Here is a 25295-nt window from a genome sequence, read left to right as displayed (position 1 = left end):
GTCCACAGGGAAATATAATGTGGTATATCCAAGGGAAGCTAGACGTCTTTATTTAAGTTTCTTATTTTTTTGTTGTTGCATATTGTCTGAATATAATTACACTCCTTCCAAGACCGTACAGTGATTTGGTTAGCAAACAACTAAAAGGATTTAATGACAAAGAATCTATTTTTGGCTTTCAAGCAGTAAAGTGAAAATAAACATACATTTATTCATTTACATTACACCATACATACACTACATACAAATCTCTTTTCTCTAATTTCCACTGCAACAGTATTCAGAATAGCTGCTAACAATCCAAGTAACTGTTATCTGACTTCCAGCTGACATATAGACTAACTGACTTATAGCTTTTGTCTGACATCGTGGTAATTACAGTAGGCAGTATTAGCTGAATGCTACATTCAAAACAATGAAGCAATATTATTGTGCCACAATTCACACGTTTTATCATACTGATGATGAACATCAAAATATTGAGCGGTATAGATATCACAGGGGGTCTGTGGCACCTTAATTGGTAAGGACAGGCTTGTGGTAATGGCTGGAGCAGAATAAGTGGAATGGTATCAAATAAATTGAATAAATCAATCAAATTTATTTATGAAGCCCTTTTTACATCAGCCGATGTCACAAAGTGCTGTACAGAAACTCAGCCTAAAACCCCAAACAGCAAGCAATGCAGATGTAGAAGCACGGTGGCTAGGAAAAATTCCTTAAAGGCCAGAACCTAGGAAGAAACCAAGAGAGGAACCAGGCTCTGAGCCAGTCCTCTTCTGGCTGTGCCGGGTTGAGATTATAACAGTACATGGCCATCAAACACATGTTTGTATTGTCCATACTTGGATCCACATTTTTACTTTCCTTTCATCCTGATCGTTCCCTACCATAGCATATAATGTTACAATGATTTTGTCATTAACATTAATTAGCTACTACTATGGCTAGAGCGTGGAGATGGAAACAACACACATGGTTAAATGGATGTAAATGGCGTCTCAAAATCCATTTCAATGTTTGATTTAGCATGTTTAAGCTGGAATGTGATCCCCGTTTGGTTTGATCTCAGGAACGGCTTATTTTGATGTTGGACATAACCATCATATGTATGAAGAAATGCTTTGTTAATAATAATTATGTTGGTGCTTATGGTTGTCCTATCACACAAGAAAATGTTTTTTTTTTGTTGCATATCCTAACTCTCCCCGAGACACCCACAGAGAGTGGGGTCACAGCCTTGATCAGCCATTATTAATGGTGTCCCTGAAGCAATTGGGGTAGAGCAACCGATTTTTCACCTTGAGGGATTTGAACCAGTGACCTTTCAATTACTGGCCCAACACTCTAATCTCGATGCTGTTCATATATAGGCAAACATTCAAAAATCTGCAATGTTTGCTACTGTCTTGTTGCTGCCTCTGAAAACTGCATATAGTATGTTAAAAAAAGCTTGTTCAACAATGTAGAAGTGAACCCGCTGACAAACGTGAAATAAAACACCACAGCAGCATTCTTTTCTACAACTAAGAAATCAACAATCTCACCAGAGTGGCAACAAAACAATATGTACGAACAGAGGACATAGCTTGAAGGCTGTGGACAGAACAGTCTGTTCAATCTCACCATAGTGCCAACAGCACAGTATGTACGAACAGAGGAAATAACTAGAAGCCTGTGGACAGAACAGTCTGTTCAGTCAGGGTAGGTCCATCGTTGGTGCATAGACTTAAAAGAGAAAATCTCAAACCATAGAAGAAGAAAAAGTAATGCATGAACATACAATAAGGCATTACATATATTAAGTACATAACTAAGGCACTCTGTGATTAGATCAATTATCTCCTGCGTAAGACATGGTATCTCAAGTCACAGTATATAGCAAGTCACATTACTTTTTCAGCTGCCTGTCTATCTACAAGCCAAAACAGAACTTAAAAATTGCTTTTCAGGCATTCATTGCGTTACGAAAATATCCCAATTCCATTTCTATGGATATACGCTCCTAGAATGATTCTACAGTGAGCAGAAGATAGAATGTTGAAGAATTTCAGATCAGAATGTGGATAGTTTGATCATGCCAGGGAGTTTTCAGCAGAACTGATAGTTATTGGTCTTCATCAGAGGTTGCTCCTCCTCTTCGTGCTCACAGGACTGGTCACAGGAGCCGTCACAAAACTTTGTCTCGTCGTCATCATCATCATCATCACACGGCTCCAACTCCTCAATCACCATGTCCTGTTGCTGGATGTTCTGGTACTGCTGGGAGAGGAGAACACCTAGAAGTTAGGGTACTGCTATCTTCAGATAATTCTTTAGTATGGTCAATCCAGTCTGACAATGGAAGATGTTTTATGTTCTCCTTAGCGTAGATGCTGTTTTATTCTGATAAGAGATATATCTACCATGTTAAACATCCATCTCGCTCTGTGTTACCTGGTCTGGACGTTCGGGCTGTTCCCCGAGGACTCTCTCAATCAGCTGGCTGATTTTACTGAAGGTGGGTCGCTCTGTTGGCTTCAGATTCCAGCACATTTTCATGATCGTATACCTGGTGGGGCATCAAGATCATATTGTTATTGGTCACAATACAGTATTAAAAATACTATATTTTACTACATCATGCAAGGCCCTCAAGCATCATGGAGAATATTGTCTCAATATGGAGCTCTATGGTCTTTCAAACCACTCCATATCCATATCAAATTATACTGAACAAAAATAATAACTCAACATGTAAAGTGTTGGTTTCATGAGCTAAAATAAAAGATCCCAGAAATGTTCCATACCCACAAAAAGCTTATTTGTCTAAAATTCTGTGCACACATTTGTTAACAACCCTGTTAGTGAGCATGTCTCCTTTGCCAAGAGAATACACCCACCTGACAGGTGTGGTATATCAAGAAGCACCTTGTGCTGGGGACAATAAAAGGGCACCAAATGTGCTGTTTTGTCAACTACAGACCATCAGCCGATGTCACAAAGTGCTGTACAGAAACCCAGCCTAAAACCCCCAAACAGCAAATAATGCAGATGTAGAAGCTAAAGGGTAGAGCTGCCGGTTTCAAGGAGCGGGACTCTAACCCGGAAGCTTACAAGAAATCCTGCTATGCCCTCCAACGAACCATCAAACAGGCAAAGCATCAATACAGGACTAAGATCAAATCGTGCTACACTGGCTCCGACACTCGTCGGATGTGGCAGGCCATGCAGACTATTACAGACTACAAAGGGAAGAACAGCCGAGAGGTGCCCAGTCATAGACCTGACCGTGTGGTGCAGGGACAACAACCTCTCCCTCAACGTGATCAAAACAAAGGAGATGATTGTGGACTATAGGAAAAGGAGGACCGAGCACACCCCCATTCTCATCGACAGGGCTGTTGTGGAGCAGGTTGAGAGCTTCAAGTTCCTTGGCGTCCACATCACCAACAAACTAAGATGGTCCAAGCACACCAAGACAGTCGTGAAGAGGGCACGACAAACCTATTCCCCCTCAGGAGACTGAAAAGTTTTGGCATGGGTCCTCAGATCCTCAAAAGGTTTAACAGCTGCACCATCGAGAGCATCCTGACAGGTTGCATCACTGCCTGGTATGGCAACTGCTCGGCCTCCGACCGCAAGGCATTATACAGAGGGTAGTGCGTACAGCCCAGTACATCACCGGGGCCAAGCTTCCTGCCATCCAGGATCTCTATACCAGGCGGTGTCAGAGGAAGGCCCTAAAAATTGTCAAAGACTCCAGCCACCCTAGTCATAGACTGTTCCCTCTGCTAACACACGGCAAGCGCTACCGGAGCTCCAAGTCTAGGTCCAAGAGGCTTCTAAACAGCTTCTACCCCCAAGCAATATGACTCCTGAACATCTAATCAAATGGCTACCCAGACTATTTGCATTGCCCCCCCCCCCCTTCTCCGCTGCTGCTACTCTCTGTTATTATCTATGCATAGTCACTTTAATAACTCTACCTACATGTACACATTACCTCAAATACCTCGGCACCGTTGCCCCCGCACATTGACTCTGTACCGGTACCCCCTGTATATAGCCCCGCTATTGTTATTTTACTGCTGCTCTTTAATTATTTGTTATTCTTATCTCTAACTTTTTTAATGTATTTTCTTAAAACTGCATTGTTGGTTGAGGGCTTGTAAGTAAGAATTTCACTGTAAGGTCTACACCTGTTGTATTCAGCACATGTTACAAATACAATTTCATTTGATTTGAATGCTGGGCCGCTATAGACGGCTGGAAAGGCTCTGTCCAGCCAGCTGGTGGTGCTGAAATGGCGGAGGCCACCCAGGCACACACTCTTGTTTTCTTGGCGAAGGCTGTGGTAGCTGTCCTCCTGAATCAATAGTGTGACCATCCAACTGTTTGTTATATACTGTAAATCTATTTTTTATGGACTTTACCAGATAGATATTGCTCTCCTGTTTTAACTGTGATGATTATGAAACACAAACATGTAAAGGTTCTGCTTTACTGTGCTCTATTGTAGCCCTATTTCAATTGTTTATTTAGAGAAGACACACACGCCTATTATCCCGTGCCTTTAAATTATCCCGTGCCTTTAAACATTCTAAAGGTTAGAAGTATCTTCATCCATTGTCCAACTGTTTCATTTACTATAATTGTTTTTAAAACCTTTTAACAATGTTGATGCCTGTTGCTACTGTAAGGTGTACTTTTCACCTGCCATACTTCTGCCGTGTACTACTTAGAACCCTTTTTGACCAAACTTTGGGATTGTATGTATCTAGATGCTACAATGATAAGCATGGTTGATTGTGACGCACAGAGATGCACCCCTCATAAACGCCACCACAGTCCCACCATTCTTCTCCCTGCCTGGGCTGTGAAATGACGCTGTTCCGGACTCCAGCCTGCTGATCATGTGGCTAACACGCAGAACCATGCCTGACGGAGGACTAACTCACCCCCACACAGAACCATGGTTGATCAAGAACTAACTTACCCCCACACAAAGGGTCCCTGATGACTAGGTTGTAACTCAGTCTCTGTAGCCTCTGTCTATCTTTCTCCGGCCTCACAACACAAATATTCCGGGTAGTGTGATAACCACGGTGAATTGACACTCACAGTTGTGCAGAGCCTCGGGGGAAAAATACACAATTTATTTTTTGTTTCTGTGGTGTTTTTGATGTTTGAGGGGAGCTTTGTAACTTTTTCAATATGGGGCTCAGAGGAAGTAATCTGGAATCAGCCATGCTTAATGCATTAAAGGCACAATAAATATATTTATTTTTATCATAAATGCTGAAAAGGGGGTATGATTGGAATATAGGGGGTCTTTGTTAAGTCTTACAGAAAAATATAAAAGGATATTGTAATATGCATGAATCTGTATCTCAATGAAGCTAGGCTTACTCAGTGGGGAAAAATATGGTGCATTAAATCTTAAAAACTTCCGCCTCGTTTTAGCATGGGGACAAGGTTATTGAAACCTAAAAGCCCTTAATGTGTAACTTACATCTCTGGAGGGGCAAAGTCTGGCCGGGACATTTGATAACCAGACTCTATCATCTTGTAGAATTTGGTGTCCACCAGGATACTGGGGTAGGGGCTCTTTCCTACAGAGAGTAAACAAAACACATGAATACATTTAAGAAGAATGACTGAATGACTTCACCAAAAAGATGTCAAATTCCACTGTGTTTATATATGCATGTTTATGCCAGCTCACCTAGAGAGAAGATCTCCCATAGCAGGATCCCATAGGACCAGACGTCACTCTGGACAGTGTAGAGACAATCAAAGATACTCTCTGGAGCCATCCACTTCACTGGCAGACGCGCCTACAGACACATAGTGTGAGGGAATACATATTAAAATGTGTATATTTAACAGTTTATATTTAATACGCAACACAACCTCAAAGCAAACTACAATTGCCATGACTGCAGGCAACAGAGATATGGAGTGTCTTGACCTTTTCCCCCTAGAGTAGATGTCAGCGCGACGTGTACATCAATTAGCATAATACAAAAGTCCCCATTAAAATATGTCTGTTTAAGCTTGATATATCTGTATATCTGTTTTGCATAGACTGCGTCTCAGTCCACCACATCCGCCCATGTCGGCCTTCCGCATCTGCGGTGGAAGGTGGCAGAGCTACAGTGGTGTTTGTCAGACCAGGAGAACGGTTTAGATTGTTTTAGAAAGTTGAGACTCTCACAAACACGATGGTGTTCTCCGTTTTGCTCTAAGACCCCCACAAGCACCATGGGACTCGTCTGAAGTCGGTACCGCTGATCTACCAACTTCTGTCTGTAATGTCTGAACAGTTTGGGCTCAACACTAACATGACCCCACCATCGAAAGGCGAGACTCTCACAAACACGTACATGTTGATTGTTTTGCTCTAGGACACCCACAAGCATCACAAGACTCGTCTGAAGGTCCCCAGGAACCAATTTAAAAACTGAATGGAAGTATTTTTATTTATTTAACCTTAATTTAACCAGGAAATAAAGGTATACTGTATATGAAAATAGTTTAGTGCCTAATAAAGGAGCTAAATATGGTTAAACAAAACTATAATAGTTTCCTGATCTTTCTTATATTTCCTCAGATATGGGACACTTCCAAACAAACTTTCTTTGATTTATTTTTTACTATCTGTTTTTCCATGTATGAATACGTTATTCAATGTGTTTCTATGGGATAATAGCAGTAAGGTCAAATTCAATGTTTCATCATTTTGGTAAATATTTTTTATACACTGACAAGGGGCCTAAAATTCTAAATTCAAATATCTAAATTATTCTTGGTATGACCATCTTAAAACAATTCCATATAGTTTAGTAGAAACCCAGGCCCGGGCCCTTAGTAAACACGTGAAATAGTTGTTACTGACACAGAACATGTTGTTATTGAGGTGGTTGTTCATTTGAGGTTGTTGATTGCTCACATTGCCCTTCACCACATAGTTGGAGTCATTCATGATGTCACGTGCCAGGCCGAAGTCACAGATCTTAGCCACACGGCGGTCAGTCAGGAGAACGTTCCTGGCTGCAACATCCCGGTGAATACACTGAGAGAAAGAGACAGACAGAAGTCACTTATAGTGGCTTACCACAACCTCACAAAGAGCTCTCATCTGTATCCACTGGGCGCACCACATCATTTCAACGTGGAGAATTGGGTAATACTTGCTAGATATGTTGATCAATGAGATTCCAACATATTTTCACCCACTCAAAAAGACAGCCAACAGTTAGTTGAATTCCCAATGTGTTATCACTACGCTTTCCACAATTTAATAAAGGGGTATTGAACTGGAGGTCCATGGCCAAAGCAAAGGTACTGCGAAAATATTTTTTTAAATTAAAAAGTTGGAAAAATATTTTTGATTTTAAATGTTTTGATAAATAGCGCTAGCAACAACAGAATAAACACATTTTGAATTACATACCTACAGTAGAAAAGAGGAAAATATATTATCTATAATGATGTCAACTTTATTTCTCAACTCCTAATATTGAGCAATTTACACTGGAGCTGATCACACTCACTGGAGTATCTCACATATGCCTTGAAAAAGCACCTGCTAATAAGCTACCAGTCAATAGGTTACCAGTCAATAGGTTACCAGTCAATAGGCTACCAGTCAATAAGCTACCAGTCAATAGGTTACCAGTCAATAGGTTACCAGTCAATAGGTTACCAGTCAATAGGTTACCAGTCAATAGGCTACCAGTCAATAGGTTACCAGTCAATAGGCTACCAGTCAATAGGTTACAAGTCAATAGGTTACCAGTCAATAGGTTACCAGTCAATAGGCTACCAGTCAATAGGCTACCAGTCAATAGGCTACCAGTCAATAGGTTACCAGTCAATAGGTTACCAGTCAATAGGTTACCAGTCAATAGGCTACCAGTCAATAGGTTACCAGTCAATAGGCTACCAGTCAATAGGTTACCAGTCAATAGGCTACCAGTCAATAGGCTACCAGTCAATAGGCTACCAGTCAATAGGTTACCAGTCAATAGGTTACCAGTCAATAGGTTACCAGTCAATAGGCTACCAGTCAATAGGTTACCAGTCAATAGGCTACCAGTCAATAGGTTACCAGTCAATAGGCTACCAGTCAATAGGTTACCAGTCAATAGGCTACCAGTCAATAGGCTACCAGTCAATAGGTTACCAGTCAATAGGTTACCAGTCAATAGGTTACCAGTCAATAGGCTACCAGTCAATAGGTTACCAGTCAATAGGTTACCAGTCAATAGGTTACCAGTCAATAGGTTACCAGTCAATAGGCTACCAGTCAATAGGCTACCAGTCAATAGGTTACCAGTCAATAGGTTACCAGTCAATAGGCTACCAGTCAATAGGCTACCAGTGAGGCAAGTACCGCTGGCTGCTGGTAAGCTTTCTTGTCTTGGACATTCATTTTTGCCAACACATGGCTAACCTTTGTTTAACCAGCTAAATATCTGTTCTTCGTGAAAATGTGTTTGGCGTTACCTTTCTAGCTAATAGGGTGTTAGAGTCTTCTTGTTATAATGTGGGGAGATCAACACAATGAAAAACTATCTACCAAATCTATTAATTTTAAAATGTTGATCACATCTCCTTGCCATTATAATTCACCTGACATGTGAATTATATGTTTTTTGCTAACATATGACCCCTAAATATATATTTTTTAAATTAAAATAAATACATATGACGGGGGTCACATTTGCCTGGTAACGTATAATGGGAGTCCCTGGGTCACTGGGTTGCCTGGGAGGGGGTCCCTGGGCAAGAAAAGGTTGAAGACCCCTGGTCTAAAAGGTCTGGTGGGGGGCTAGGCCCCCTGTCCATAAGTTGGAGAATGTCACATTTTTCAATGACCTGAAATGGCTTTTTTCATGCAATCTAGAGCAATAATCATTATGCTTAACTCGATGTAAAAAAAAATATATATATACATACATACATATATGTATATATATATATATTCTTTTATATATAAATGGGACAAATCTGAGGGGGGAGATGCCCGTGTGACCCTTATGGGAAAGAACATGTGGCCATGAATGTGTTACTCATTTTAAGGTTGAATAAATACTGTTACATTAGTTTGTAAGATAGCCATAACATTAGGCTATTTACTGTCTTGCAAAAGTAATATTGACTTGTGTTTGGTTGACAATGCAACCAAATTTCAACATGTAAAGGAGATGTACTGTATCTACTACTTGGATGGTTCTATCTGAGCCACTGGCTTAGTCTTATTAGTTTGTCTACAAATTAATAATTGATATGTTGGATTCAGTCTCCATCTCAAACATCCAAGTGAAAGAATAGGACTAAATCAAATCAAACTTTAAATATACTTTAAATACAGTTTGATTTGATTGAATCCTATTCTTCAACTTTTTATTTTTGGTTGAGATGGAGACATACATCTAACATATTTATTATTAACTTGTGGATTCCATTTGAAATCAACCAAAGCTTGAAACCCTAGGCCTATATGTATTGTCTATTTTTAGTTGAATCCTGAGTTGAATTGAAACAATAGCCGTTGATGACTTCCCAAATGTGATATAGGCCTAAATAGCCTCATTGATGATATATGATTGATAAAGTATGGTTACATTTCATTAGCTCTGTTGAACCTACCCTTTGGAATGACTTCGATAGCAACAGTAAATGTATTAAGTGGAGATCTCTCAACAATCATTCTCACGACAGCACATTGGTAATAGTCAATAACAAATATCAAAGCTAAGCAGGGCTGAGCTTCGTTAAAGACCGAATGTATAGCTGTAGATAGATCAATTCCCCCAGCAGGAGGTGCGGCCCAGCCTATTGTTTTTTTCTTATAGGGATATCACATGGGTTGACATAATCCTGTGGGTAACATGTTACTCTCAAAACAACAAATCCAATGCATTTTCCACGTAGATTACACATCACAATATGTTGACAAATTATGTTGAAACAACATTGATTTAACCAGTTTGTGCCCAGTGGGTAATCTCCACCTGTCAGATGATATTTAAGAAAATATAGTGTGACCAATTATCACCAAACATAATCTCAAACTGTGAAATATGCCTAGTTACACAAGCCTTGTTTCGCAAGCTTTGTTTTGAAACTGTGTGTTGATGTGACTCACGTTCTTGGCGGCCAGGAAGTCCAGACCTTGAGCCACCTGATAGGAGAACCTCAGCAGGTCATCCATGTCCAACGGCCACGAGTCTGGCCCTCCCTCCTCACACAGAGAGTCTGATAGAATAGAATAAAATAGAATAGAATATATCGATGTCCACCCAAATGTCCAACTGAGTCAAAGAACAATACAATGGAGAACTTGTGCAGTGACTGGTGCTTGATAAATTAGAAGGTAGTACGACAGATTGTTTACCCAGAGAGGAGTTGACAGGCTGGGGACCAGGCCTCATCTCCAGGTAGCTGTCAGAAGACACACTGGAGATTCCACTGTCACTGGTAGAGGGAGGGGAGGAAGGGATCAGAGGGTGAGGGGGAGGTTCGGGAGGAGGCTAATCAGACAAAGTGGTTACTTCACCAGGCTGCTGCTATGTATGTTGAATAAAGGTTACTGAGAGTCCACCTGCTTTTTCAGGAGCTTGGTGCATGCCAATATGATCCACACCTTCTGATGAACTGTTTCTCCTCACAGACGTTCTTGTAGTCGCTGGTCTCTTCTAGTACCTCTGGCATGTTCATGACAAAGTTCAGGAAGGTCTCCTGCTTGTGTCGCAGGAAGTTCAGAAGGTCTCCATGACTACAGTACTCGGTGATCACCAGTACGGGTCCTTAGAGAAGATTAATGGATATTCTTTTATATAAATTGAGAGATTTTAAACTTCCAAATATACTGTATTTTTTAAGCTAAATATTTTGTTTCAAATACATATGTATTTTCCATGCATTTTATGGAGAGTGCTTTGTTCTCACCTGCCTGAGTGCAGGCTCCCAGCAGGTTGACAATGTTCTTGTGCTGTCCCAGGTGACTCAGGATCTTCAGCTCTGACATCAGAGCCTCTCTCTCATCTGAGTGGGCCCTGGCTGCAGAGAGAGAGAAATTACCCTGTACCGCTCAGATCACAGCCATTTTAGCAGACTTTAATCAATTCTACTCCTGGATTAAAAAGCGTTCTCTTTTCAATGGATTCTGACCTTTGAGCATCTTGACAGCCACTCGTATCGCATTGTCGTCCTCCCCCAGACCATAAGCTGTGGCCTCCACCACCTTCCCAAAGGCCCCGGCTCCTAGGATCTTCCCTGCAGGTCACACAGCCAACATCACTTACAAATGTAACTGTAAGTCAATATACTTTCTTTTCGTAAGGAAATACAATTTATAGTTGTACATTTATTTGAGATTCCATGCATTCTCCAACCAGCAAGCACTGCCTTTTCAAATCAAGATACAATGTATTACCCAAGAGTGGAAGATCTAACTCCAAAGTACCAAACCACTGCAGTTTAAGAAAAGTTTAAGAAAAGGTCACAAACCTAACTTGAGCTTGTCCCTGGGAAACTCCCACTTTTCATTGTACGGCAGCTGACTTGGGTCGATAAAGGTGTAGTTGTTTCCATCACTGGCCTGGATGATCTTCCACCGGATCTCATATCTCGGTTTCTGCAAAGGGAAGGAAATTTTCATTAGTCAATCATTTGAATAACTAAACGGAAACAATGATTTGAAACTAGAGATATTTGTGAATACTCTATTCATGGATATATCCATTTGTTACCTAGGTTTATTTTAGATGAGATTGCATACTGGTCTCTCAGTGTATTTTGTATATGGTAGAGGCTGTTGTGTGTCCTACCTGCTTGTACTTGTAGAGCAGGATGATGAGTAGCAGGATGAGGAAGGCGAGAACACCAGCTGCTCCCGATAGGGTGGAGGTGAACACTTTATCTATCCAATCAGAGAGCAGACGGAGAGTCAGGAGGGAGAGTGTAGATGACACTCGGAATGTTCTATGTATAATGGTTTTGGAATGGGTTTATGTGGAACTGAGGAAGTATAGCTGTAGCTAAAGTAACAGATTATGTGTATCTGAATCAACAAATGAACGGACAGTTCATGTACAGTTCATGTGCTTGACTACGATGACACAGAAACAAGGAGTGTGAACTAAGGATTAGACAGTAACCATGAGGATAGCCATGGATGACTGTGTTTTGACTCTTACCGGAAACTTCCATGGCGAAGGTGTCTTTGCCAACTCCGGCCAGGTTGAAGGCGACACACTCCACGGTCATCCTACGGTTGGACGGTCCCACGGTCAGGACGCTCTCGACTTCGACCGGCCCGTACTCCTCCCTCTGGACCTCCACCGTCTGGGCCAGGAGAGGAGCAGGCATCTGGAGACCTGTGTTGTTCTCATTGCACCTGTTCTCATAGAAAGGGATAGAGATAGGTTGACTTCCCCATTTAGTTATGATATCCAATACGTTATTATATAAAACAATAGTAGTGATGTTCTGCGAAGAGTGCCTTTTGATATTTTAAGTAGAAATTGGGCACCAATATTGAATTTTAAAGCCTGTTATATTAAATGTAGTGCCGTTTAACATAGACAACATGGAGAATTTTTACATCTGATTTTTAATATGTATAAAGACTTGCTAAAGTGCAAAAATTCAGCATTTTGACATGTGCCTCAGTGCACCTTCTGTGACTTCTTGGTCAATTTTAACCCACTTCATTCCAACATTTCTTCAAGCTATTTTGTTGGTTTGACAGAGTCATTTCTGAAGATTATTATTTATTTTGTGTCATTCATATGTCCCTCATTTTAATGTCAACCCTGTCACGTGAATTGAACTCTCATTTTAACATGGTGAAACTGTTCCTTTTTTTTCAAAAGGAACAAACATCTAATAATCAAAACATCATGTAAAAGCAGGTGAGCTGGTTCGACTCTTTCTGGCAATTTTCAGCTATGTTGTGGTGGAAAACTGAGCGGGTCAAGCATAACACGTCAACCGTGTTACCAATAGATGGATAGGCTAGAAAAGTTTTAACAATACTTTTTGGGGGGTGAAGTTTGCATTCAATTGCCACTCGCTGTTGCACACAACAAGCTTCCATTCCCACTGTCACAATGGGGTTTATGATTGATTTAAGATGAAGTCGTCAACCCTGATATGGTCAACCCTGTTACGGTCAACCATTACTTTATTTGGCACTTAATAGGCACTTACTGAAGTCATTTTTGTAATTTAACATCTTGCGATGGGAAAACATGTTTTTTATGAAGTTGAACATGTGCTCTTTATGATTTTTTTTTTTTTTTTACCAAGTTACACTTCTCAAAAGGCATCGAATTGGTGGAATGATCCATTATACCTATTTAGTCTCTCCTATCATCAATGATGCGTATGTCTGTGCTTATTAAGTCTCTATTTTACCACAGCAATATCATACCACTGCCCTCTAGTAACCCCCATGCAAACACTTACGTGGCTCTGATTCCAGAGCACTGGTACCAGAGGATGATGGGAGCAGGATAACCGAATGACGTACACATGAGGCTGGTGATGTTCTCCCATCTCACCACGGCAACCGGCTTCTCTGCCAATCACGAGAGAGCATGGTTAAATAAACAATGTTTTAAATACAGATACAGATAGTCAATAGATGCCTTGATAAAACGTGTATTCCTCAGAGAGTTGTTGTATGAACTGACGCAGTGCATCTGTATCATTATGTCTGTGTGATAGATATTCAATAGATATTCAAACTACTGATAATTTACTCACGATACATTTGGACTTGGAATGTGATGGATGCGTTGGCCATGGCACTGCTGGCATAGAAGGTGTACTGGCCTTGCTCTTGTGCAATCATTCTCTTTAGCAGCAGGGTAGCGGAATACCTGAGGGGAAACCAGGCAGGATCTGTTGTAGCACCACTAGAGATCTAACCACTGGAGAGCTAACCACTGGACAGTGTGTAAAGTACTTGAGAAAAAATACTTTAAAGTACTACTTAAGTCGTTTTTTGGGGTATCTGTACTTTACTATTTATATTTTTGACTACTTTTACTTTTACTTCACTACATTCCTAAAGAAAATAATGTACTTTTTACTCCATACATTTTCCCTGACACCCAAAAGTACTCATTACATGTTGAGTGCTTAGCAGGACAGGAAAATGGTCCAATTCACACACTTATCAAGAGAACACATGGTCATCCCTACTGCCTCTGATCTGGCTGACTCACTAACCACAAATGCATCGTTTGTAAATTATGTCTGAGTGTTAGTGTGTACCCCTGGCTATCCTTACATTTTAAAAACAAGAAAATGGTGCTGTCTGGTTTGTTTTATAGAAGCAATTTGAAATGATTTATACTTTTACTTTTGATACTTAAGTATATTTAGAATCAAATACTTTTAGACTTTTACTCAAGTAGTATTTTACTGGCTGACTTTCACTTTCAATTGAGTAACTTTCTATTAAGGTATCTATACTTTTACTCAAGTATGTCAATTGGGTACTTTTTCCACCACTGCCACTGGAGTCTAACCACTGGAAATATAACCACTGGAGATCTAACCACTGGAGTCTAACCACTGGAGTCTAACCACTGGAGTCTAACCACTGGTCAACCACTGGAGATCTAACCACTGGAGATATAACCATTGGAGATCTAACCACTGGAGATCTAACCACTGGAGATCTAACCACTGGAGTCTAACCACTGGAGTCTAACCACTGGAGATATAACCACTGGAGATCTAACCACTGGAGTCTAACCACTGGAGATCTAACCACTGGAGATCTAACCACTGGAGTAACCACTGGAGATCTAACCACTGGAGATCTAACCACTTGAGATCTAACCACTTGAGATATAACCACTAGAGATCTAACCACTTGAGATCTAACCACTGGAGTCTAACCACTGGAGATCTAACCACTTGAGATATAACCACTGGAGATCTAACCACTGGAGATCTAACCACTGGAGATCTAACCACTGGAGTCTATCCACTGGAGATCTAACCACTTGAGATATAACCACTGGAGATATAACCACTGTAGATCTAACCACTGGAGATCTAACCACTGGAGATCTAACCACTGGAGATCTAACCACTGGAGTCTAACCACTGAATAGCTAACCACTGGAGATCTAACCACTGAAAAGCTAACCACTGGAGATCTAACCACTGGAGATCTAACCACTGAATAGCTAACCACTGGAGATATAACCACTGGAGATCTAACCACTTGAGATATAACCACTGGAGATCTAACCACTGGAGATCTAACCACTTGAGATCTAACCACTGGAGTCTAACCACTGGAGATCTAACCACTTGAGATATAACCACTGGAGTCTAACCACTGAATAGCTAACCACTGGAGGTCTAACCACTGAACAGCTAACCACTGGAGTCTAACCACTGGAGTCTAACCACCAGGCTCAATTGTTACCGCATATAGAAAGAGGGGGAGCCGGCTGGTGAGCTAGATTACTGGAGCTCTTTAACAAAAGAGCAATGAGTGCAGATGGTGTGATGTGCTGAAAACTACATCATGGTTCTCCTCAGACTGTTGCTACTATGCCTCATCACGGAGGTAAAACATTACAGAAGCTCCTTCCTTCTGGTTTCATAGTACAGAACTCTCTGGACCGCTGAGTTTTTGCCAGATGAACTAATAAACTTCTGCTGCTGCTTACCAATTCTACATTTTTACTATGAACAAGTCAGCTTCTGATCTGTGAACATTTCACATTGACACTGTCTCACACCCTTTTTCTGTTGCTGCGCTTTTGTCCAACAGGCCCAAATGTCTTCCCAATACAGCCGCTTCATTCAGTCAGTTCCCTTCACCTTGTTGTGCTCACCTGTTGTTGTAGCGTGTGAAGATGTGTTCCTGTGTGGGCGAGGACGTTGGGGTGTCCCAGCTCTGGGCTATGATCTGGGGGTACGCCTCGATCAGGACACAGAGCTTCAGGTCCTCCCCCTCGTTCACTTCAATGGACAGGCCTTGGTGGGCTAGCTTGGAGGACAGCTGGGGGGACAGACGGATGTAGGGCTCCTCTGGACAGGAACACAGAGAAACATGGAAGAGTTATATTCAAGGTTAGCCAGGGTTGTATTCCTTAGGCACCAAACCAAAGAAAATGGAAAATATAGATTTTCCTTTCCTTGTAAAACCTTTTGCTGCAGTTTGCCCTAAGGAATACAATCCAGTTCTGTGACTGGAATGTGTTCTATTATACAATGGGATTGTCTAATCCTGGATGCTGGTTGGTTATAACCACGGTTGTCTTTTTCATGGCTGTTGTCTATTGAGACGTTGATCAATGAGATAACAACCTATATTCACCTACTCAAAAAGACAGCCAAAATGTTGTTGAATTTCCAATGTGTTATCAATATGCTTTTTACCATCTCAAAACCACAACCAAATTCCAATGGAAAAACAATGTCAGATTTTTTATTTAGTTGTCACCCAAATGTCTATCACTATGCTTTCAACCATTTAAAATCACATCAATGTTAAAATGTGAATATAATGTCAGATATTTTGTTTATTTATACAACAGATGAATGTGTTATCACTATGCTTCATCTAATAACAGAACCAACTGACCTGGATTGCAATTGAGATTCTATTAAAAGTACATGGTGCAAATGATCAGGGCTGTTTCGAACATGCAGCAGGTTGCGAGATTGGGAACTTATCTGGGCTAGCTAAAGCCAACTTCATAAAATTGGTGGAACGACACAGTTATTCATTAACTAACCTACGACCAGCAGGTAGGTGGCAGAGCTATTGACTCCAGCCTCATTGGTTCCGGTGCAGGTAATGTTCCCTGTGTCTGACTGGTCTACTGCTGGGATGGTCAGGATGCTCTCAATGTCCAGACGGCTGTCCTTAGACTGGACATTCTCCTCTATGGTGGATCTCTGTAAGACGAGACAGGAAACTTTTTTTATCACGAAGACCTATTATCATGCAATTTGTTTTGGCCAACTCTGGGATAGAGCTACAGCTTGTGACACAGTGGAACAAATAGGTTGTTTCAGAAACTCTGACAGTGGAACAAATAGGTTGTTTCAGAAACTCTGACAGTGGAACAAATAGGTTGTTTCAGAAACTCTGACAGTGGAACAAATAGGTTGTTTCAGAAACTCTGACAGTGGAACAAATAGGTTGTTTCAGAAACTCTGACAGCGGAACAAATAGGTTGTTTCAGAAACTCTGACAGCGGAACAAATAGGTTGTTTCAGAAACTCTAACAGTGGAACAAATAGGTCGTTTCAGAAACTCTGACAGTGGAACAAATAGGTTGTTTCAGAAACTCTGACAGTGGAACAAATAGGTTGTTTCAGAAACTCTGACAGCGGAACAAATAGGTTGTTTCAGAAACTCTGACAGTGGAACAAATAGGTTGTTTCAGAAACTCTGACAGCGGAACAAATAGGTTGTTTCAGAAACTCTGACAGTGGAACAAATAGGTTGTTTCAGAAACTCTGACAGTGGAACAAATAGGTTGTTTCAGAAACTCTGACAGTGGAACAAATAGGTTGTTTCAGAAACTCTGACAGCGGAACAAATAGGTTGTTTCAGAAACTCTGACAGTGGAACAAATAGGTTGTTTCAGAAACTCTGACAGTGGAACAAATAGGTTGTTTCAGAAACTCTGACAGTGGAACAAATAGGTTGTTTCAGAAACTCTGACAGCGGAACAAATAGGTTGTTTCAGAAACTCTGACAGTGGAACAAATAGGTTGTTTCAGAAACTCTGACAGCGGAACAAATAGGTTGTTTCAGAAACTCTGACAGTGGAACAAATAGGTTGTTTCAGAAACTCTGACAGCGGAACAAATAGGTTGTTTCAGAAACTCTGACAGTGGAACAAATAGGTTGTTTCAGAAACTCTGACAGTGGAACAAATAGGTTGTTTCAGAAACTCTGACAGTGGAACAAATAGGTTGTTTCAGAAACTCTGACAGTGGAACAAATAGGTTGTTTCAGAAACTCTGACAGTGGAACAAATAGGTTGTTTCAGAAACTCTGACAGCGGAACAAATAGGTTGTTTCAGAAACTCTGACAGTGGAACAAATAGGTTGTTTCAGAAACTCTGACAGCGGAACAAATAGGTTGTTTCAGAAACTCTGACAGCGGAACAAATAGGTTGTTTCAGAAACTCTGACAGTGGAACAAATAGGTTGTTTCAGAAACTCTGACAGTGGAACAAATAGGTTGTTTCAGAAACTCTGACAGTGGAACAAATAGGTTGTTTCAGAAACTCTGACAGCGGAACAAATAGGTTGTTTCAGAAACTCTGACAGTGGAACAAATAGGTTGTTTCAGAAACTCTGACAGTGGAACAAATAGGTTGTTTCAGAAACTCTGACAGCGTAACAAATAGGTTGTTTCAGAAACTCTGACAGTGGAACAAATAGGTTGTTTCAGAAACTCTGACAGCGGAACAAATAGGTTGTTTCAGAAACTCTGACAGTGGAACAAATAGGTTGTTTCAGAAACTCTGACAGTGGAACAAATAGGTTGTTTCAGAAACTCTGACAGTGGAACAAATAGGTTGTTTCAGAAACTCTGACAGTGCTTGCCTTCTTGGAGCTGTAATTCCAGGTGACGTTGTAGTTGAAGTTAGGGTTGTGTGTGGTGCAGTGGATTCTCAGCTTCTCTCCCACGATACGAACATACTCATCCTTCTCCAGGAATACGTAAGGTGGGAAACGCAGCCCTGGACACAGAGGGAACCAGATACACGGCATGTATAATCAAGTAACATGCACATGCTCCTTTTTCAATCAAACTCAATTTTGAAAATATCCAATTTGTACACATTGTACAGTACAGTACGAACCATGGGCCTGATCAAGTTTGTACAGTATGCTTTGACTTAGGTCTGGTCACTTTATCTAAAGTATCCCTCCACAACACTCAACCTACTCACTTTGAATGATGTTGATGGAGAAAGCCTTGGAGGTCCTCTCCACCCCGTGGAGCTTGGCGCTGCAGACATAGTCCGCGTTGTAGCTGGGTTGGAGGTTGCGGATAAGGATGCCTCTGCGGGGGTCTGCTGTGTAGTTCATGCCTGGGGGTACGGAGGTGCAGTTGTCCATGCGGAGCCCCAGGTCTGTAGCCTCTGGGTCAGTTAGCAGGCAGGGGAGCAGATAGTTCTCCCCCTCCTTCCTCACCACACTCAGGGACGTGCTGCTGGTCCAAAATAGGTTGTCTGGGTCTGATGGAGAAGGTGGGATGTGTTAGAATGAGAGATACTGGAGAGATACGCAAACAAAACCATGCCCCCAAGACTTTTAAAATCAAAATCATCACTCTCTCTACAGGTATGGTAAATGAACAGCAACTCAGTACTCTTCTGAGCTTACCTTTCACGTACACGTGCACTGTAGAAAACAAGTCCTGGCCCTTAACTTTAACACTGGTATATTCACACTTATAGGTCCCAGTGTGTTCTGCAGAGGGACGGTCCACCCTGAAGGTTCTGACTCTCCCCTTGACCTTGGAGATGAAGCGCTTGTGTTTGGCCAACCGGGTCAGCCAGTTGACTGGCCCATCACCCTCACACCTCAGGACTAATGGGGTGCCAGGATTCAGTACTACCTCAGGCCCAACCACAAGTTGAGAGTTGAGCTTGATGACAGGATGCCGCCATTGTGCTGAGGTAAACAGAGACCAGAGATGTTAAAACTCCATCACTATATTGGGCTGTTTGTATTGTTATTATAGCAGTACATGGACATACACTTTAATGGTTAGGACGGACTACCTCTTGACCATGTGAACAGACCGGGAAACTCAAAACATGGTTAAATCAATTGGTGTTCATCAACTCAACTCAGATGACTATTTCTTTCTGTTTTGACCTTTCCTATAAGACCGAGGAGAACTGAAAGTCGTCCTGGTCACTCTGCGTTAAACAGTTAACTTGGACACTGCAAATTGAGGAAACACATTGCAGAGCTGGCCCTAAAGGAGAGGTCTCACTCCCTCTCTCACTTCTGCTTTCCAGCTCTGTATCTATGTCATGATGAAAGGAGACTTACTAACTAGCAATGATCCCACCATGCAAAGTCTCCTATAGACTACCCATACCCTCTTATTGCCTTGCCCTTTTACACCCTCAAACACAAGAAAAAAACTAACAAAGAGTTGACTCAGGGTTTTCTCTTCCAAAAACAGAAAGGACAGATGGAGACAGAGGGAGATAGAGGGAGCTATATGGGGTGTAAAGACCATGGAGATGTTCTCCCTTGGGGTGTGACAAAGCTAACTGCTGCCTGGTGACACACAGAGAAACAATGCCTTCTTTGAGACACTCCGACAACTTATTGGGGTCAAGGGGGTTTCAAGAACTTCAAGACAAATCTCCAGTAGAATATGGCTTTAAAGGACATTTATATTTGTTTTCTTCATTTAACTCTCTAAAACCTAATTTGGGCTTTCTCATGGTGCAGTTTTATTCAGCATTCACTCTACTGTATTTGGCAACCATGAAGCAGATGAAACATCACCATGAAACATCTCAACACTACAGTAGCCTAAGTGTTCCCTCCATTTGTTCTGACATGTAAAGTTTGTTTCTTGTTTTATCTCAAAGCAGAACTGAGATTTGTTGTTCAGCAGACTTATTTATCACAGTCCACAGCTCAACCTTAGAGGGTCAGAGGGAGGGGGCTGTTCTTGGTTTTGTGCCATTCAGCATTCTGGGTCCAGATTTCCTGATAACATTACACACCACCTTCCTATGGACTCCAAGTATACTAGCTGCCTATCAAATACAATGTGGTACAATGGAGCAAGACCTCAGCCATATGTACAGGATAGTACTGTCCTACATATGATTGTTCATATTCAAGACCTCAGCCATATGTACAGGACAGTACTGTCCTACATATGATTGTTCATATTCAAGACCTCAGACACATGCTTCTTTGATATGTTGTCTGAGCAATGTGATGTGACACTTAAAGGGGCAATCTGCAGTTGCTACACCCATTTTTGGAGTAACAAATCAATGATATGTACTCATTGATTCTTGAAGAATATACCTTAGAAATGCCCCATGAGCTAAGTTCAACTGTCATACTCCATCAGCCCACATAAAAAAAATCTACAGTTTACTATATAATGCTACAGAACTTACTATAGAATTCTGTAGTAAACTGTATTATACTGTAGAATACTATAATACACACTGTAGTAAACCTCGATCATGTGTGTACTTACTATAGAATACTGTATACTGTAGAACACTATAGTAAATACTACAGTATTATCCCCCTCCCCAAAACACTGTAGTAAATGCTACAATAATGTCTGCAATAACACTACAGTAAATAATACAGTATACTACCTTCCGCAAAACACTACAGTAAATACTACAGTATACTACAATCTGCAAAACACTACATTAATTACTATAGTATATACTACAGTACTTTTTTACTACAGTATTTATGCTATAGTTAACTGTAAATACTAAATACTACAGTATTGACTTATTGACAGCAAAAACAATACATTGAATACTACAGTACCGTAGTATACTATAGTATTTTTTCATGTGGGAGAACCCAAAATTGAGCTTGGTTTACTCCAATGTTTGTAAACAATGTAAATGTAAACAAGCACTAAATAGCCTCAAACCATGGTTAAAAATATAATTTTGATATCATGGATGGTCAGTCCTTGCATCCATAGCCATGTCTATTGCTTTGAGAGTGGCTACATTTCTCCAGCCAATAATAGTAGCGGGGGAAAAGTGTTGTTATTGTTTTTAACTGCTGAATTGGAGCTTTAAATTGCATTTTTAGTCAGGCATTATCCACGTAAAAGTATGGAGGACACAAGAGCTGCATTAAATACAATGTCAAAAATACTACCGAGTGGCCCGTGTGGTCCAGCTGTTACACACGTATGCCAGAGGGTTCAAATCAGGCCCACCTCCCCTTTGACTCCCCCTCCCACTATCTCCCCTGTCTTTCCAAACTTTACTATCTATTCAAAAAAGCAAAATAATTACAAAAGGAGTGGGACTGCTCCACTCCTTCAAATAAAAAAGCACCTTTAAACAACACAACCAAACCAAGTCATGAACCTGAATCCCAATATAATCCAGTACAAAACAGGTGTTGAGTCTTACCTTGAGCTGCAGTGGGCAGGATCCCCAGCAGAAAGGCCAGGTACAGCACCATCCTGGATCTTCTCCAGCTCTGTGTCTCGCTGTATGTCTGTATGTCTCGGAGTGTTGTTATTGCGTCTGTGGTCAAGGAGAGAAATGAGGAGTCATCAGGTTGGAGCTCTGCTGTCATACACTTCTTCTTTTCTAAGGACGAGTGGGAAAACAAAACGTACAGGATTTGTCACTTTGAAATCTGGAAATATAGACCATACCTTACTGAAATCCTATTCAAATGTGATTTGCACATGGCTAAGATTGGAAACATCAGATGAACTCTACTGTACCTGTAGATGTCTTCAGCGCCGTGGTAAGATCTGACCTCACCAAGCTGTATGGGTCCAACATCCAGGAGCGAGAGAAGTCCCGCCAACCCTGTTTCTCTTCTGTCTCCGTCTCTCTTAGTCTGACCCACAGACAGTAAAAGAGATATAAACAGACAGACGGACAGGCAGAGGTGTCACGCTCCCCGCTAATGACCATGCGTCTCGGTTTGGTTAGCAAACAGTCCGGCCCTCCCAATCCTAATGCCATGGTGCTGAGAGCTGAGACTAATCTCCTGTGATGATGGTCACACTGCTACACTGCTGCCTAGCCTGCCGGCCTAGCCCCAGCCCCAGCCTGTTCCAGCCAGCCCCAGCCCAGGCCTCCATGGTCCTCAGCCACAAGTGGAGCAGAGGGCTGGGGCTTCTGGGAGGACAGTAAAAGACCTCTTTGATGGCCCTCAGAATGGAACCAGGGAATAGAGAGAGTGTGTGTGTGGGGGGGGGGGGGGGGGGGGGGGGGCGTTCTGCTGAAGGCTCGAAAAAGAGAGGCTTTGATAGGACTGGTTTATAACGGATGATATAAGTCTAGCTGGGCTTGGGGAAGTTTGTTTGGATTTGCTGATTCTCAACAGCTAGCTCTTTGAGTTAGGCTCAATTCATGTGGGGACGTTTTATCTCTTCTACATTGATTGAATAAAGCCAAAGCATTAAAAGACGAGTCTGAGTAGAAAGCACGTGTTGTTGTTGAAGTTATGACAGCTGAACAACACAATTCATATTTTCTGTTAAATAGCAGTACCCTGCATGTCATTGAACTACAAAAAAATTGACAACAGGAACTGTCCCTCATTAGCTAATTTAAAAGAAGACAGTAAGGAAAAAATGAAATGAGCTATTATTTTCATTATAAACTTTTATTTTCACATAAACGCTTATAAACTACATATAAAAATACATTCGTAAACATACAGAGAAGCTTTGGTACCATAGCGCGTGTGTGGTAAATATTCTACAATATGTAGTGTTCTGCATTCTGTGTTCCTATACCATGTGACAAATATGTACAAGGAAGCATATCATCTATATTTCACTGGTAGTGTATGTAACGATAGGAGAACCTCTGCGAGCAAGTTACAAATGATCTCAGGTATCATATAATTGCTTCAAGAATATAGATTCAAATCTTTATAGCCATATTTCTGTAGAAGATCTCCTTCCATAGAAATGCTTATTGTATATCCTTTTGTATGGATACTATAGGCCATATATTTGTCTCTTTCATAGAACTTTATACAATACAAAAGCACTTCAAAGATGTCAATCATAGTCACAGTACAAAACAACGTACTAATCTTGTAACAGGTGTGCTAAGGCAGTGATATGCTCAGATTATTTCTCATTCAGTCAGTACCGCCGTGTAAAAACATACATTTCTTTCATATCTCTCATACATCATTCAATCTCTTATGTACTGTACCTTAAATCCTTTTCTTGGAAATGTTTTCCTAAACATTGTAAAGTGCAACATTTATACAGAATTGTTTAAAACAAACACTATATAAAATGTAAAAATAAATCTATATAAAACTAAAGATGACATAAAATGATAATTTGAGACATACCATTTACTGAGTGTATAATGTTCTGCTCAATTAAGGCTGATGTATGTTTAGCTCTTCTCAAAATGAATTACATTCTCGCAAAATAACCTGGAGTAGAAAATAGAAAGTACGCATTTGTAACTTAAGAACACAAACAAACAAAAAATCCTCAGTGCAACTAGAATATCATATTCAATTAATGTTGAGAAGTATAGATGCCATAAGATTGTGTTAATGTTTTTTTTTAACAACTAAAGTACCTGTCCGAAAACTGGAACTTTTTCACACAAGCAAAATGTAACAGTACATGCTCCACTTTTAGTGATTTTCAAAACTGAAAGGGTTTTGGAGGCTTAATGTTTTTATCTTCATAATGTATATAGTTCTGCATGTAGTTCTGTCCTTGAGCTGTTCTTGTCTATTAATGTTCTATTATGTTATGTTTCATGTTTTGTGTGGACCCCATGAAGAGTAGCTGGTGCTAATGGGGATCCTAATAAAATACAAAATAACATAAAAATACAACACGTGAAAGGAAAAATGTGAATACAAATCACCATAGAAACACTGCAATAGTGACCACAATGCTACACAGTATTTTACAAATCATGAATCCCTAACTTAAAAGTAAATTCTTATGTGATACTGATTATTTACAATTCTTATGTGAGGGCTTTGCAAATGGTCCCTCTATTCAAGATGGAGTATTTTGCATCATCAATCAACATCAATGATTAAATGTGTCACTCTCTCTCATAGTAAATATAGATTTTGAATAGATTTTCAGCACATCATTCTTTTGAAAGCACCAATTGTGAAATATTTGCTAAAGCAGTGGGAGTTGTTTTTGTTGTTAGGGTCACCTTCTAATTGAATTTGCTACATTTTCTCTTAATCCACTAAAGCTATTCAGGAATGTCATGCTTTCACCAAGTTCCCTGAAAGGCCTACAGGAAGCTGTCTTCTGCTTCCGGTGTTCCAGAGGACTCCAGTGGAATCAGGGCCTGGTTGGCATGGAGATATTTCTCCTCTGGAATGGTGTCTGCCTCCACTGTCTCCTGGGAGATGGAATCAGCCTCCGAGTCCTCCAGAGCCCGAGAACTACAGGAAATAACAACACACATGTTCTTTCACGAACCAATCTGGGATTCTATGGCTTATTTCAGGTGAAAATTATGCATTCATTTAAGTAAGGCGCCTATAAATTCCATGTAAACTATCACTTTTA

At 40.8% G+C, this 25295-nt stretch overlaps 2 protein-coding genes across 6 annotated transcripts in view; both read right to left on the bottom strand.

The window, feature by feature from the left end:
* Positions 1-186: 186 nt before the first annotated feature.
* LOC139581426 (macrophage colony-stimulating factor 1 receptor 1-like) lies at positions 187-22904 on the bottom strand. Of its 3 annotated transcripts, none has more exons than XM_071411185.1 (22): positions 22488-22904; positions 22165-22347; positions 19388-19678; positions 18952-19239; positions 18602-18738; positions 16770-16932; positions 15864-16059; positions 13765-13880; positions 13465-13576; positions 12192-12391; positions 11823-11914; positions 11503-11629; positions 11164-11268; positions 10942-11052; positions 10637-10799; positions 10388-10467; positions 10139-10248; positions 6935-7057; positions 5708-5819; positions 5495-5594; positions 2437-2551; positions 187-2262 (listed from the first exon to the last, which is right to left on the bottom strand). In XM_071411185.1, the coding sequence occupies exons 1-22, from the start codon at positions 22732-22734 to the stop codon at positions 2092-2094; spliced, it is 3342 nt and encodes a 1113-aa protein (XP_071267286.1). In that variant the 5' UTR covers positions 22735-22904; the 3' UTR covers positions 187-2091. The 3 variants fall into 3 exon arrangements, with proteins under 3 accessions (XP_071267286.1, XP_071267287.1, XP_071267288.1); XM_071411186.1 differs by having other exon boundaries at positions 187-2259; XM_071411187.1 differs by having other exon boundaries at positions 22165-22281.
* A 457-nt stretch (positions 22905-23361) lies between these two features.
* LOC139581424 (platelet-derived growth factor receptor beta-like) overlaps positions 23362-25295 on the bottom strand; it is a 45583-nt gene continuing 43649 nt past the window's right edge. For all 3 annotated transcript variants that reach the window (XM_071411179.1, XM_071411181.1, XM_071411180.1), the window contains exon 23: positions 23362-25168. In XM_071411179.1, the coding sequence (XP_071267280.1) occupies positions 25015-25168 (154 nt within the window). In that variant the 3' untranslated portion in view covers positions 23362-25014. The remainder of the gene's footprint in view (positions 25169-25295) is intronic.

This window comes from Salvelinus alpinus, chromosome 7 (assembly GCF_045679555.1).
Source record: "Salvelinus alpinus chromosome 7, SLU_Salpinus.1, whole genome shotgun sequence".
Taxonomy (NCBI): Eukaryota; Metazoa; Chordata; class Actinopteri; order Salmoniformes; family Salmonidae; genus Salvelinus; species Salvelinus alpinus.
The sequence above is the reverse complement of the archived record's forward strand: the minus strand, read 5'-3'. Positions and strand labels throughout refer to the sequence as shown.

Bases quoted from the DNA above. Each gene is read 5' to 3' on its own strand.
- LOC139581426 (XM_071411185.1), bottom strand. From the start codon at position 22,734: ATGGCATTAGGATTGGGAGGGCCGGACTGTTTGCTAACCAAACCGAGA. The intron at 10,468-10,636 runs GTGTGGATCATA...TCCCTCTACCAG, and splicing joins GAGAAACAGTTCATCAGAAG to TGACAGTGGAATCTCCAGTG. The intron at 5,820-6,934 runs GTGAGCAATCAA...ATGTGTCTGTAG, and splicing joins ACTATGTGGTGAAGGGCAAT to GCGCGTCTGCCAGTGAAGTG.